Here is a 15,881-nt window from a genome sequence, read left to right on the forward strand (position 1 = left end):
CGTATCTCACTCTTGACGTGTGATTGCAGAATTTTGGAAATTAGAATAAAAGGTGTATGTATATTGCCCATTGCATTACTGTTTTAAACTTGGATTGTAAAATCATTTGCAGAAATCTAAAGAATTTTATGTGTATCTCTTTATAGGTACCTGCAGTCTCAAACTTTGTTTCCTATAAAAAAGAAACATCCTGATCCCCTACCAGATGGTAACCTGGTGATCTGATCTGGGATCATAACATATAAAACCTCTTTGGATTCTCCTTAACCCTATTTGCCAAAGTTATCTCTTGTCCCCTTTTTGCCCTCCTGATTTCCCTCTTAAGTATACTCCTACTGCCTTTATACTCTTCTAAGGATTCACACAATCCCTGCTGTCTATGCCTGACATTCGCTTCCTTCTTTATCATAGCCATCACTTTAATTTCTCTCGTCATCCAGTATTCCCTACACCTTGTCTTTCACCCTAACAGGAACATCCTGTCTCTGCATTCTCATTATCTCATTTTTGAAGGCTTCCTATTTTCCAGCCATCTCATTACCTCTGAACATCCATCCCCAATCAACTTTCGAAAGTTCTTGCCTAATATTGTCTAAATTGGCCTGCTTCCAATTTAGAACTTTCACTTTTAGATCTGGTCTATCCCTTTCTATCACTATTTTGAAACTAATAGAATTATGGTCGCTGGCCCCAAAGTACTCCCCAACTGACACTTCTTTCCCAAGCGTAGGTCAAATTTTGCACCTTCTCTGGGAGGGACATAAAATATACTGAATCTAAATCTTTTCTGATACACACTGAACAAATTCCTCTCCATCTAACCCCTTAACAGTATGGCACCCCTGACCTATGTTTGGAAAGTTAAAATCCCTACCATTATCACCCTATTATTCTTGTAAGGAGATAACTGCGATTTCCTTAACAATTTGTTTCTCAATTTCCCGCTGACTATTGGAGGGTCTATAATACAATCCCAATAAGGTGATTATCCCTTTCTTGATTCTCACTTTCACCCAAATAACTTCCCTGGACATATTCCCAGGAATATCCTCTCCAAGTACAGCCATAATGTTCTCCCTTATCAAAAACACCACTCCCCTCCTCTCTCAAACCCCTGTAACATTTCTATTCTGGAACATTAAGTTGCCAGTCTTGTCCATCCCTGAGCCACATCTCTATAATTGCTAAGATACCCCATGTTCCTAACCATGCCTTGAGTTCATCTGCCTTCCCTGTTAGGCCTCTTGCATTGAAATAACTGAAGTTTAATTCATCAGTCCTACCATGTTCTCTGCTGTGTTCCTGCCCACCCTCCCTGTTTTGATTCACTCCTTTTCCCAATGGTACCAGTCTCAGATTGATCTCTCTTTCCTCACTATCTCTCTGGGTCCCCCCCCCCCCCCTCCCCCTTCTTAATAGTTTAACCGAAACACACTTCCTGCAGACAGAATCATTAGTAACATGGAAATTCCCCCTAACCTCCCAGATCCAACAGGAAGAGCACATCGCTCTACTAAAGGCCATCTTTGCACCTTCAGAACCTCCAGACCTAGAAAATAGCACAGTCTTACTACTTGAAAAAACACTACTTCAGGCTAACTTAGTACTCAGTTTGATATTTTTAAATTTTAATCAAGAGACAGATCTCAGTAAAACATATAACCAAAAATAACCCACTCTCCTCACTATTGTAGATTTACAAAAAAAAGCAGCAAAGTTATACTTAAAAATCATGCACTTATTTGCTGCTGTAAAGTGCTGTTGTTTTGATTTTTTTTCCCCAAAGTTCGAAAGCAATGCAACAATTTATAAAACAATAATTACTGCTCCTGGAATTTGAGGAAATGAGTTCCAACACCTAAAATACCTCAAAATTATTTTGGTGCCACTATTTCAGAAAGGTGATAAGGAAAAGCCAGGGAACTATAGACCACTGAGCCTGACATCGGTGGTGGGAAAGTTGTTGGAGGCAATCCTGAGGGACAGAATCTACATGTTTTTGGATATGCAAGGACTGTTTAGGGATAGGCAACATGGCTTTCTGCGTGGGAAATCATTTCTCACGATGTTGATTGAGTTTATTGAAGATGTAACAAAGAGGATTGATTAGGGCAGAGCAGTGGATACGTATGGACTTCTAAGGCGTTTGAAAAGGTTCCCCATAGTAGACTGGATAGATCACATGGAATACAGGGAGAACTAGCAATTTGCATACAGAACTGGCTCAAAATTAGAATGATGTGCAGGTGCCGATGTTGGACTGGGGTGGACAAAGTTAAAGACCACACAACATCAGGTTGTAGTCCACTGGTTTATTTGGAAGTACAAGCTTTCGGAGCGCTACCTGATGAAGGAGCAGTGCTCTGAAGGATTGCATTTCCAAATGACCTGGTGTTGTGTGATTTTTAACTTCAAAAGTAGATGACAGGGGGTGCTGGTGGAGGGTTGTTTTTCAGACTGGAGGCCTGTGACCAGTGGTGTGCCACAAGGATCAGTGCTGGGTCCATGCTTTCCGTCATTTACACAAATGATTTGGATAGGCGGTGTAATTAATAAGTTTGCAGCTGACATCAAAATTGGTGGTGCAGTGGACAGTGAAGAAGGTTACCTCAGAGTACAACAGAATCTTAATCAGATGGGCCAATGGGCTGCGGACTGGCAAATGGAGTTTAATTTAGAAAAATTTGAGGTGCTGTATTCTGGAAAAGCAAATCAGAGCAGGACTTATACACTTAATGGTAAGGTCCTGGGGAGTGTTGCTGAACAGAGAGACCTTGGAGTGCAGGTTCATTGTACTTTGAAAGTGGAGTCACAGGTAGACAGGATAGTGAAGAAGGTGTCTGGTATGCTTTCTTTTATCAGTCAGAGTATTGAGTATAGAAGTTGGGAGGTCATATTGTGTGTGTACAGGACACTAATTTGGCCACTTTTGGAATCTTGTGTACAATTATGCTTACCCTACTATAGGAAGGATGTTGTAAATCCTGAAATGTTTCAGCAAAGATATACAAGGATGTTGCCAAGGTTGGAGAGTTTCAGCGATAGGGAGAGGCTGAATAGGCTGGGGCTGTTTTCTCTGGAGCATCAGTGGCTGAACAGGTTATAAAATCATGAGGGGCATGTATAGGATAAATACACAAGGTATTTTCCCTGGGATGGGGGAGTCCATAAGTAGAGGGCATAGGTTTAGGGTGTGAGGGGAAAGCTTTCAAAGGGACCTAAGTGGCAACCTTTTCACTCAAAGAGTGGTGAGTGTATAGAATGATCTGCTAGAGGAAGCGGTGGATGTTGGTACAATTTAACATTTAAAAGGCATCTGGATGGGTATGTGAATAGGAAGGGTTTTGAGGGACATGGACCAAGTGCTGGCAAATGGGCCTAGATTAAGTTCGGATATCTGGTCAGCATGGATGTGTTGGACTGAAGGGTCTGCTGCACAGCTCTATAGGCAGCACGGTGGCTCAATGGTTAACATTGCTGCCTCACAGTGGGGGCCCAGGGACCTTGGGGACACCGGCTCGATTTCAGCCTCAGGCGACTGTCGGTTTGGAGTTTGCATGTTTTCCCCTGTGTTTGGGTGGTTAGATTATATGTGGGTGACATGGTGGCACAGTGGTTAGCACTGCTGCCTCACAGCGCCAGAGACCCGGGTTAAATTCCCGACTATGTGGAGTTTGCACATTCTCCCCATGTCTGCGTGGGTTTCCTCCGGTTTCCTCCCACAGTCCAACGATGTGCTGGTCAGGTGAATTGGCCAGGCTAAATTGCCCGTAGTGTTGGGTAAATGTAGGGGAATGGGTGGGTTGTGGGTTGGCGTGGACCTTGTTGGGCCGAAGGGTCTGTTTCTACACTGTAAGTAATCTAATCTAATCCCTCAAAATTCCATTGAGCAAATTGAATTCATTGTTGCGAAGGCTTTGAGAATATTGTGAAGATATGATAGGCATTGTGCTTCTTTCAGGATGGAGAGCGCCCTCGTTGGTGGGAGGAGGAAGAACGTACAGTATGAAAGTTTACATTGGTAGCGTCCATCAACAATGTAATACAGCAACTTAGATATGAGGATCCATACGTCAGATTCAGACAGAGATAAGGAGTCTTGCAATGTACTGTGTTTGCTCACAATATTCTCTTCCTTTCTGTCTAGATGCACCACGGAATCTCTCAATTACTTCTCGTGCTGTAATTAAAAATTCATCGATCAATATAGTTGAGGGGAATTCTGCAGTGATAATCTGCTCTGTCGAGAGTTTCCCAGCTTCTAACCTGACATGGAGACATCTTAATGTCACAGTGAACAGAACATGTTCCAACAATGAGCTGTGGTTGGAGATTCCTCGTGTTACATTCAGAGAGACTCGAGACTATCAGTGTGTGGCAGAGAATGGACACGGAGTAGTGGAGGGCTCCTTAACCGTCACTGTGCAATGTGAGTGCACACAGATTTACACGCACACACACACACGCGCACACACATACAGACATGATGTGGAGGTGCCAGTGATGGGCAAAGTCTGAAGCCACATGACACCAGATTATAGTCCAATAGGTTTATTTTTGAATCCCCAGCTTTCGGAGCACTGCTCCTTTATCAGGTGAGTAAATTTGACTACACCTGATGACCTGGTGTCATGTGACTTTTGACCCACACACAGATAAGACCTGTGGCATCCCTCAGTGTTGCACTGGATCAGTATGAGCTTAATTCTCAGCTGAAGGAATGGAAATTCTACATTAACAAGATGCTGTCTTGAACCAGTAACTCTTGCACATTTTGCTGTGCTGAAATTATTTTCATTGTTGGATCCATTTGCACTATGTAAGCCAGCAAGTGGTGAACATTGTAACATTCAGGGAACAAGCATTCCAATGGTTGCATGTTCATTCCTACCTGGACATAAGGGTGCGATTTGTTGTAACGGTTCCAGTAAATCTCTCAGATGAGGTCAAGAATCAAAAGCTGTTTTGAGCTTGTGTCAATTGGACAGTTTTTGGTGGGGGCTGAGCGGGGAGGATTTGGTGGTGGAGAGCACCAGACACCACCAGAGAGAGAGAGAAAGAGAGAGAAAGAGAGAGAGAAACGCATTCGAACATCTGTTTATGAAGAGTGCTGTTTGCTGTGCTGCTCTGATAAAGGCCTGATTCTGTCTGACCGGAGATTGGGATGAAGTCCCAGGAGCTGTTTTATTGCTCAGTTAGGAATTCGGAGACCACCTCTGATCCAATAGCTGATGCTACGTGTTACCGTTTGAACTAACAGGAATAGGTCTTAAATTTGTGTGAGATCAGAAGCTCAGAAGATCTTCATTAATAATCCAGCAAGTGAGGAGTTGCAATCCCTTTTAAAGTTTTAATGAGAGTTGATGATATACAGGGTCACTAATGTCAAGATATGTCACTGTGGAATCTATCTATTTAGTATTTGAATAGCCCTGTGGGCTGATTGATCACACTTTCTCTGGAATCTATTTTTATCTGATGTTAATTTTGGAAATTCGTAAGATAGGACAAAGCAGCAAGAGTAGACCATTCGGCCCATCAAACTTGTTCTTCTGTTCAATAAGATAATGGCTGATCAATGAACAAACTTCATCAACCTGCCTTTGGCCCATCTCTATGGATGGCACGGTGGCACAGTGGTTAGCACTGCTGCCTCACAGCGCCAGAAACCCAGGTTCAATCCCATCTCAGGCAACTGACTGTGTGAAGTTTGCACATTCTCCCCGTGTCTGCGTGGGTTTCCTCCCACAGTTCAAAAATATGCAGGTTAGGTGGGTTGGCCGTAGTGATAGGTGAAGGGGTAAATGTAGGGGGGTGGGTTATGTTTTGGTAGGTCGGTGTGGGCTTGTTGGGCCAAAGGGCCTGTTTCCACACTGTAAGTCATCTAATTTAATACCTTTGCTGAACAAAAGTTTATCTGTCTCAGAATTAAAGTTATCAATTGATCAAGCATCGGCTGCCATTTACAGAACAGAGTTCCAAATCTGGAATCTAAGTTGGATATATATTATCTATTTTATTACTGTTCTAACTTTAGATAGTAACTTTTCGTTTGTGACTTTATTCGCTTTGTTAGTCCGTGACATTTCAAACTCCGTTTCCTTTCAAAGAAAGCTTCCTGATGCCTCGCCAGGTAAGAACTGGTGATCTGGTCTGGGATCATAACATATTCCGTTGATCAAATCCAATTCATTGCTGCCTAGGCTTTGAGGATGGACAAGGCATTTTGTTTCTTTCAGGATGGAGAGCGCCCCCTCATTGGTGACAGCTTATACAGACAGTGTCCATCAGAAATGTAATAAAGCAACTTCCACTCAGTGATGGTAACAGCTGATCCACATATGAGAATCAGAAAGATGGTTATAGAGTCTTGCTGCTTACTGTTTGCTCACGGGATTCTCTTCCTTTGTTTTTAGACCCACCACGGAATCTCACAATAACTTCTCCTGCTGTGATTAAAGATTCATCAATCAATATAATTGAGGGGAATTCCGCAGTGATAATCTGTTCTGTCGAGAGTTTCCCAGCTTCTAACCTGACGTGGAGACATCTTAATGTCACAATGAACAGAACAAGTTCCAACAATGAGCTGTGGTTGGAGATTCCTTACATTACATCCAAGGAGACTGGAGACTATCAGTGTGTGGCAGAGAATGACCATGGAGCAGTGGAGGGCTCCATCACCATCATTGTGCAATGTGAGACTACTGCTAGATTCATTCATTGTTACAGGAACCATTGGCACTGTCTTCTTCCTTCTCATAAAGCCCCCCCTCATTCCACCCTCCAATGTTATTCACAGTCTGATTTTCCTTCATCCTTTCCTGCTTTATAGAATAGAATCCCTACAGTGTGGAAACAGGCCATTTGGCCCAACTGGTCCACACCGACCCTCCGAAGAGTATCCCACCCGGACCTATTCCCCTACCCTATCACTTTACATTTACCCTGACTAATGCGCCTAACTTGCACATTCCTAGACAATTTAGTTTGGCCAATTCACCCGAACCGGCACATCTTTGGATTGTGGGAGGAAACCCGAGCACCTGGGGGAAAGACACGGGGAGAATGTGCAAACTCCACACAGACAGTCGCCTGAGGCTGGAATCGAACTTGGGTCCCTAGTGCTGTGACACAGCAATGCTAACCACTGAGCCACCGTGCTGCCAATTTCTCTGACAACTATTGCTGAGACAAAGATAGTTCCTCATTTCTATGTCCTTACTCATCTGTCTCGTTCACTCTGACTGGACTTAACACTCCCTTTTAACTCCAATTTTTCCCAGTCTTTATCTAAGCCACTCACTTATCTTGCTCTGCATTCAGCTGAATCTGAGCATGCTCAGCTATACCCACATCTCAAAAGCTGTTACCCTCCACTCTCTCCACTTTCTTCAGACCCTAACCCTCACATCCATCACATACAATCCTCCACATTAGTGACTACAGCTGACACTTGCTCAACTTCGGACTGTTTTCAGGTGTTGAGACCGAAGTCACAGGTCATGCTGTGGCTTTTCTAAGCTAAATTTCAGTCCTGGATGTAATTTGGATGTTTATTGTTGAGCCAAATATTGGAATGTGTCCACTTTCCCTATCACAATGCACCCAATCATGTTGTCCCCAATGCCATTCAGAGCCATTACATTGACCATCACCACATTCATGTTCAGTCCAAATATCTCGTTGCCTTTTGTCTGGGTCCATCAAACCCTCCAGTTCCTCCTTTGTTCTGTTTGTGTGTGTGGTGTCATCTGCAGACCAGTGACTCCCCAGCTATGTCATTAGAAACCAAAGAATGTCCTGAGAGACTCTGAGATTTACATTGTTTATGACAGGAATGTGGATGTGTATAAACACAGGCACAAATACTTCAGCTGTGTAACAGGCTAGAGGAGGAGGGGCTGAATGGCCTTCTGTTCCTGTGTACCAGGCTGTAGGGGGAGGGGCTTTCCTCTTTTAAGACACTTTCTAAATTAAACCTTTGGGTGGTGCTTTCAGTCTCCTTTTGTGGCTCAGGATAACATTTTGCCTGAAGGTGGTTAAACTTGAGTGAGAGACTTCCAAAGCTTTAGGCTGTATCTGATCGGCCTGGACGCGTTGGACCGAAGGGTCTGTTTCCGTGCTGTACATCTCGATGATTCCATGCAGGCAATTGAAGGTGGAGCCATAACTATCAGAAAATACTCAAGATGCTGTAACAGGGATCCCAGAACATTGTGGGCCATGGGGATTACCTGCTGATTCTCCTCTGCTCTTGTTCCAGATCCCCCACGGGAGACCACTGTGTCCATCAGTGGAGCCTCAGCTGGGATCAGAGAGGGACACAACGTCACATTAATCTGTTCCGGTCAAAGTGTCCCACCGATATTGCATTACACGTGGTTCAGGATGGAAGGTAACACCAGCACCCAGCTAAACACAAGCAGCCGGATTCTCTCCTTCACTCCAGTAACACGAGGGAATGATGCAGGTTTCTACTGCATGGTCACAAATCCATTGGGTAACAGCAGCTCCAATATGACCCACCTGAATGTGGAATGTAAGCATTTTACTCTGTCTGTCTCTTCTTAAAACTCAGTGATCATCTGTCTGGGGAAGCTTCCACACTGTAGTTTAGTATAACCTCCTCGCTGCTGTAACCTGTCCCTCACTGAGGTACATAGTGATACTAGGATAGGTGACCTTAGATAGCTGCTAAGGGACATTGTAAATGAGGAGAGACTGGGGCATGGAGGATTAGGGAGGAAATTTCAGAAATTTGACTCCTGGGCAGGTGAAGATATGGTCACGAATGGAGGGGCGATTGGGAAGGTTGAAGGTGCCAGAATTAGAGGACGGTAGAGATCTTGGAGGATTGTAGGGGCTAGATGAACTCACAGATTTAGGAAGAGATGTAGGGTTGGAGGAAGTTACAGAGGAAAGAAGTGGGTAGGGAAAGATTTTAAAGGAAGGATGGGAATTATCAATTGGTGTTCCCAGACTGAGCGTCAATGTTGCTCAGTTAATGTCAGAGCATAATTATTTAATCCAATTCAGTGCAACTTGGGACATGGCAGTAGAGTTTTTGATGAGCTGAAGTTTATGGAACATGGCAGATGGGGGAGAGCATTGAGAAACTTAAGTTTGGAGTGAAGCAAGGCCTCGACAAAGACTTTGGTGTGCAGGGTGTAACTTGACTAATTGTTGTTATTCCCTCCTCAGATGGTCCGGAGATTTCCTGGGAGTCGGAATGTGCTCGGAGGGCAGAGGGGATCACCTGCGCCTGTGTGGCCAACTCCAACCCTCCTGGAGACCTGACCTGGCACCTGCCCCATGCCAACCTCAGCGGAAACCAAACACTCGGAGGTTTTGTGTCGCAGCAGCTCAGAGTGGGGCATCTGGTGATGGGTTCGCTGATCCTGAAGGGAGACCAGGGTGAAGAGAAAGTGATGGCATCCTGCTCGATTCGAAACCCACATGGAGTAGCCACACACAACATGTATCTTTGGGTCAGAGGTGAGAGGTTTGACCCACAATCGATCTCTGCCTGGCTGGTTGTACTCTAGACTCGAGAATCCCCTTCCTGTCCCCTCGCCACTTCCTTTGTAATGTGCTTTTCCACTGGCCTCTGACCAACATGTCCCCATGTGCCAGTGACAACACTGGATAAAGTTCGAGTCAGGACATTTTGGGGAGGAAGTCAGGAAATGCTTTCTTCACCAAGTGAAAAGGAAATCAGGAACTCTCATCAACATATTCCCACCCTCACCCATACCCCCACACCTCCCCCCCCCCCCAAAAAAAGCCTTAATTGAAAATACAGACAGACAATGTAGTAGGGGGTGGTGTGGGGGCAGGGGGTTGGGGGGACTGGTTGAGGACAATGTCCAGCCTTTGGGTGGGTGTCTCATCACAGGCTGCAGGCGGGTGGTGGAGAAGTGGTTGGTGGGGGGTTGTTAATGTGGCAGGACAATTGGAGCTAGACATCAGGCTAGCAGCAGGGTAGCATTGGGGCCTTTGTTGGGACTAGGCTGGGGGAATTCAGGCCATTGGCAGTTTGGGTAGTGGGTCCCATCCCAATGGTTCAGGCCAGCAGTGAGTTAAGGTGAATCATTTTGAGTTGGGTGTTATGTCTGGATTGGGTCGAGCGGGAGTCTGTCTGTTTATTGGGGGAGGAGGAGAAGAATGGCATTGGGTTGTTGGTGAATGAGAAGGTGCCTGTTCAGAGGAGGAATGATTGTCAGATGTCTGGGAAATGTAAGGGTACAGTGAGGTGAACTCAGGGATTATGTGGTCTGTTTGGGGCTTGTGGGATCAGTTTATCTGGATGTTAGACTAAGCTCTCAATCGTCTGAACATAAAGAAAATGGTGACCTCTGAGGTCTCTGACTTGAATGGGCTTTGTCAAGGCAATCCGGATGCAGGGCAGCAGCCTATCAGAATTCCCAATTTCCTGGACAATTCCCATGGAGGCAGCTGCTTATGGGATTCTGCAGGGTGCTGACACACAACACCAGTCTATGGTGCTCTGACAACTAACGGTACATCAGAATATCCAGACAATGTAAATACAAATGATCCATAGATTACATCCAGACTCATAGTCATAGAGATGTACAGCATGGAAACAGACATATCAGACCAACCCGTCTATGCTGACCAGATATCCCAACACAATCTAGTCTTGGACGAGTATATTGCTCACATTATGACAGGATATGTTTACCCATGTTGTTGTACTTCAGAAGTGTGATGATCGCTTGATTGGAGGAAACATAACTTCTGATTTATGCAAAGTAACATCCCACAAACAGCAACATGATAATGAACTGATGATTGATTATTTTACTGAGTTTGCTTTGATACAAAGACAGAGATCATGAAGTGGGTCACTGATACCCCATTAATGATGGAAACCCGATGTTTTACTCCAGTCTGTGCGTATGTGATTACAGTTTCAAACTCCAATGCGGTTACCTCTTAACTGCCCTCCTCTCTCAACTGGTGTGGTTCAAGAAAAAAATACCCACAACCCTTCAAGGGGCAATGGAGGTGTATGAAGTGTCAACAGTGCTTGAGAGTATATTCTGAAAAGTGGAGTGCATTGCTTCCAAAGATACATCAGAGCATCATTCAAGTGTGATAATTAATGGTTGTTTTTACAGGTAGATTCTGCAGTAAATGCACAGTAGGACTGGTCGTGATTGGAATCATGTTGACTGTTTTTCTGGCTGGAATCTTAATCATGCTGAGTGTGAAAAAGTAAGTGTAACTGCTTCATTCAATTTTACTCGCAACATTTGCTTCCACTTTCATTCCTTCAGTTGATGACTGTTCCCTTGAGGTGAAGTACTAAACACTACTTCTCTAATTGGTCCTTTTTCCCCATAATCTAGAGCACTTCATTGTTGTGTGTCCAAGTGTCTGAGTTGTTGTGATCTGGAACGTGCTGCCTGATAGGGAGATAAAAGTACAATCAGCAGAAATGTCCAAATATGTAACTGACTCTCTGATATACATTAACCACATTGTGATATTATGTTATTGCAGGAGAAAGACAGCAACTGAGGAGACAGCTTCGAAGACCAGTGACATTGCATTGACCGACCGTCGAGTCTCTGTGAAACACCAGGTACAGAAGCTGTTTATACTCACTCCAAAGCTTTAAGTTCAGTATTTAGACAATGCAACATGTTGCAACTAACAAATCCAAGTTAAAATTCACACAACACCAGGTTATAGTCCAACTGGTTCAATTGGAAGCACACTAGCTTTCGGAGTGACGCTCCTTCATCAGGTGGTAGTGGAGGGCTCAATCCTAACACATAGAATTTATAGCAAACATTTACAGTGTGATGTAACTGCAATTATACATTGAAAATTTTTCAATGTGTGTTGTGAATTTGTGTTTTGTGAATTTTAACTTTGTACACCCCAGTCCAACACCGGCATCTCCAAAACAAATCCAAGGATCTCTGCACCAGCGTCACCTTTTTGAAACTGCCCAGGAGTGATGGGAGTTTGCACGGAAGAGACATAATGTTAAATTCCTACAAAACTGAGTTAGAAACAAAGAGATGGGTGTGAAGGTTGTGTGCAGGCAACATGGTTGAATTGGCAATATGCCAATGATTACCCATGGATTTGGAGAGAGTGAGAACTGCCGATGCTGGAGAATCCGAGTGAACAGAGAGTGCAGCTGGAAAACGCACAGCAGGTCAACCAGTGTCAGAGGAGGATGGGAGTTGAGGTTTCAAGTGAGATGCTTTCATTAGGAGTAGCTCAGCAGGCAGCACTCTCACCTTCCATTTCTCTGAGTCAGAAGGTCTTGGGTTTAATAACCAACTGCACAAATTTAAACACAATCTGACAGCACTGTCACTCCGGGGTGTTAGTACCAAGGGGGTAGCACACTATTGGAGGGTCAGTCCCAAGGGAGTGCCACTGGCCCTGTTCTGTCGTACAGTCATTCTACTCTCAATATGCACTGCTTTCTCTTTACTCGTGCTGCCAGATCTGCTGAGTTTGTCCAACAGTTTCTTTTTGTTGTTATTTTCAAATTTCCAGCACCTGCAGTTCTTCTTTTGTGCAGAAATTGGCTCATGCTGCCTGTTTATTTTATTGCTGCTTGTGGGACCTTTCTGTGCACAAACTGGTGCTGCACATCCTACATTACAACAGCAAATACACTTCAAAAAGTGGCTGTGAGGTATTTGGGAACATGTGAGGGAAGAAGAGAGCTCAAATCCAAATTTCAGAGTCAAACTATGTCATTCTATCTCAGAGGTGAGAAAGGGTCAAGACTAGGAGATGGAGAATGGAGACAGACAGAGAGAGAAAGAGAGAGAGAAAGAGAGAGATGGAGACATAGAAATGGATGACATTGCATCCACTGAGCTATGAATACCATATACAAGATTCTACGATCATTTAACACAAATGTCCCAGAAAATTTCAGAACGTCTTGCGTTTCCAATTCTGTGATGGAACTACATACTGTCAGAGGTGCCATCTTTCAAATGATATATTAAATGGTTCTGTCTGTCCTCAGGGGGATATTAAAAGATCCCACAGCCATTATTTGGAAGAGAAACAATGAGAAACAGTGTCTTGGAACCTATCATTATCTCTCTCAAACAGAACAGCATTAAAAAAAAATGTGAAGATGTGAGTTATTTCAACACAGCTGTTGAGAAATTTAAAGTCATAGAGTCATAGAGATGTACAGCATGGAAACAGACCCTTCGGTCCAACCCGTCCATGCCGACCAGATATCCCAACCCAATCTAGTCCCACCTGCCAGCACCCAGCCCATATCCCTTCAAACCTTCCTATTCATACACCCATCCAAATGCCTTTTAAATGTTGCAATTGTACTAGCCTCCACCAATTCCATACACGTACCACCCACTGTGTGAAAAAGTTGCCCCTTAGGTCTCTTTTATATCTTTCCCCTCTCACCTTAAACCTATGCCCTCTAGTTCTGGACTCTCCCACCCAGGGAAAAGACTTTGTCTGTTTATCCTATCCATGCCCCTCATAATTTTATAAACCTCTATCAGGTCACCCCTCAGTCTCTGACGTCCAGGCAAAACAGTCCCAGCCTGATCAGCCTCTGCCTATAGCTCAGTTCCTCCAACCCTGGCAACATCCTTGTAAATCTTTTCTGAACCCTTTCAAGTTTCACAACATCTTTCCGATAGGAAGGAGACTAGAATTGCACGCAATATTCCAACAGTGGCCTAACCAATGTCCTGTACAGCCGCAACATGACCTCCCAACTCCTGTACTCAATACTCTGATCAATAAAGGAAAGCATACCAAACGCCTTCTTCACTATCCTATCTACTTGTGACTCCACTTTCAAGAAGCTATGAACATGCACTTCAAGGTCTCTTTGTTCAGCAACACTCCCTAGGACCTTACCATTAAGTGTATCAGTCCTGCTAATATTTGCTTTCCCAAAATGCAGCACCTCACATTTATCTGAGTTAAACTCCATTCGCCATGTCTCGGCCCATTGGCCCATCTAATCAAAATCCTGTTGTAATCTGAGGTAACCTTCTTCGCTTTCCACTACACCTCCAGTTTTGGTGTCATCTGCAAACATACTAATTATACCTCTTATGCTCGCATCCAAATCATTTATATAAATGATGAAAAGTAGTGGACCCAGCACGATTCTTGTGGCACTCCACTGGTTACAGGCCTCCAGTCTAAAGAATAATCCTCCACCACCACCCTCTGTCTTCTACCTTTCAGTCTATTCTGTATCCAAATGGCTAGTTCTCACTGTATTCCATGAGAATTAACCTTGTTACCCAGTCTTCCACAGGGAACCTTATTGAATGCCTTACTAAAGACCACATAGATCACATTTACCACTCTGCCCTCATTTGTTACTTTTTCAAAAAACTCAATCAAGTTTGTGAGACATGATTTCCCATTCACAAAGCCATGTTGACTATCCCTAATCAGTCCTTGCCTTTCCAAATACATGTATCTCCTGTCCCTGAGGATTCCCTCCAACAACTTTCCCACCACCGACATCAGGCTCACTGGTCTATAGTTCCCTGGCTTGTCCTTACCACCATTCTTAAACAGTACCACGTTAACCAACTCCCAGTCTTCCGGCACCTCATGCTCAATGATTCAAATATCTCAGCAAGGGGGCCAGCAATCACTTCCCGAGTCTCCCACAGAGTTCCAGGGTACACCTGATCGTTCCTGGGGATTTATCTACCTTCATGCGTTTCAAGACATCCAGCACTTCCTTCTCTGTAATATTGACATTTTTCAAGATGTCACCATGTATTTCCCTACATTTTTTAATCTTCCATGTCCTTTTCCACAGTAAACACTGATGCAAAATGCTTATTTATTATTTCCTCCATTTTCTGTGGCTCCACACAAAGGCCGCCTTGCTGATCTTTGAGGGCTCTTATTCTCTCCCTAGTTACCCTTTTGTCCTTAATGTATTTGTAAAAACCCTTGGGATTCTCTTTAACTCTATATGCCTCAGCTATCTCATGTCCCCTTTTTGCCCTCCTGACTTCCCTCTTCAGTGTACTCCAACTGCCTCAATACTCTTCTCAGGATTGCTTGTGCAAATTGGCTGCTGTGTTCTCTAGATTACATTAATGACTACAGTTCAATAAATAAAATTCTTCAGTGGCTAAGGAGAACTTGGGACGTTCAGTCTCTGTGAACAAGGAACTTTAGTCTTCAAAGTAAGAAAGAGCAGGATAAACTCCGAATAAACCCACAGGACTACAGTTGACAAAAGGCTTTGCAATAATTTAAAACTACCCCTGCTGACAAATGACGTGAGAATATCTTCTGTTTCCATTTCTCTACAGGGTTCACAGAACATGAAAGTTACGGACCCTCTGGACACAATTAGAGAGGGGGATACACCATCTCCTCAGGATGTCTTTGACAGTCCAGTGGGAGGTGATGCTGGACAAGAGGACCCCAACAGAACTGAAAATGTTCTCTACGCCAACATCAACTTCTCAAAACTGCCCAAAGGTGACGGGACAGTGCACAGAGACGAGGACACAGAATATGCACAGATCAGATTCCAACATAACTGACAGAGAAACAGGGAGAGGGGTTGGTGCAGCCTATATGGTTGGATAATAATGAAGATAAAAATGACGTTGCCCAACTTTGTTGGTAGTTCTGAACATGCTTTCCAATTGCTGCATCTTTTTCATGCTGTCAGAAGGTGCATAATACTTATGAATAATTTTACATATGTTAGTAAAAGCAGTTGTGACGAAGCTTCATAATGTGCTGTCATTATTTGGGAACTTTGTTTCTAAAGTGGAGAAACGAGGCAAATTTATTCGGTCAGAAGTAATCGAGAACAGAAGTGCTGTTAATTGCTGCCTCCA

The 15,881-nt window shown here is 43.9% G+C and overlaps 1 protein-coding gene across 1 annotated transcript in view; it reads left to right on the forward strand.

The window, feature by feature from the left end:
* The window catches only part of LOC132833913 (sialic acid-binding Ig-like lectin 10), a 57,193-nt gene extending 41,521 nt beyond the window's left edge, over positions 1–15,672 (forward strand). The window contains exons 9-15 of the mRNA XM_060852573.1: positions 4,148–4,429; positions 6,417–6,698; positions 8,267–8,542; positions 9,205–9,498; positions 11,148–11,244; positions 11,533–11,614; positions 15,342–15,672. Of these exons, the coding sequence (XP_060708556.1) occupies positions 4,148–4,429; positions 6,417–6,698; positions 8,267–8,542; positions 9,205–9,498; positions 11,148–11,244; positions 11,533–11,614; positions 15,342–15,578 (1,550 nt within the window). The 3' untranslated portion in view covers positions 15,579–15,672. The remainder of the gene's footprint in view (positions 1–4,147; positions 4,430–6,416; positions 6,699–8,266; positions 8,543–9,204; positions 9,499–11,147; positions 11,245–11,532; positions 11,615–15,341) is intronic.
* Positions 15,673–15,881: the final 209 nt, after the last annotated feature.

This window comes from Hemiscyllium ocellatum, chromosome 38 (assembly GCF_020745735.1).
Source record: "Hemiscyllium ocellatum isolate sHemOce1 chromosome 38, sHemOce1.pat.X.cur, whole genome shotgun sequence".
Classification (NCBI taxonomy): domain Eukaryota; kingdom Metazoa; phylum Chordata; class Chondrichthyes; order Orectolobiformes; family Hemiscylliidae; genus Hemiscyllium; species Hemiscyllium ocellatum.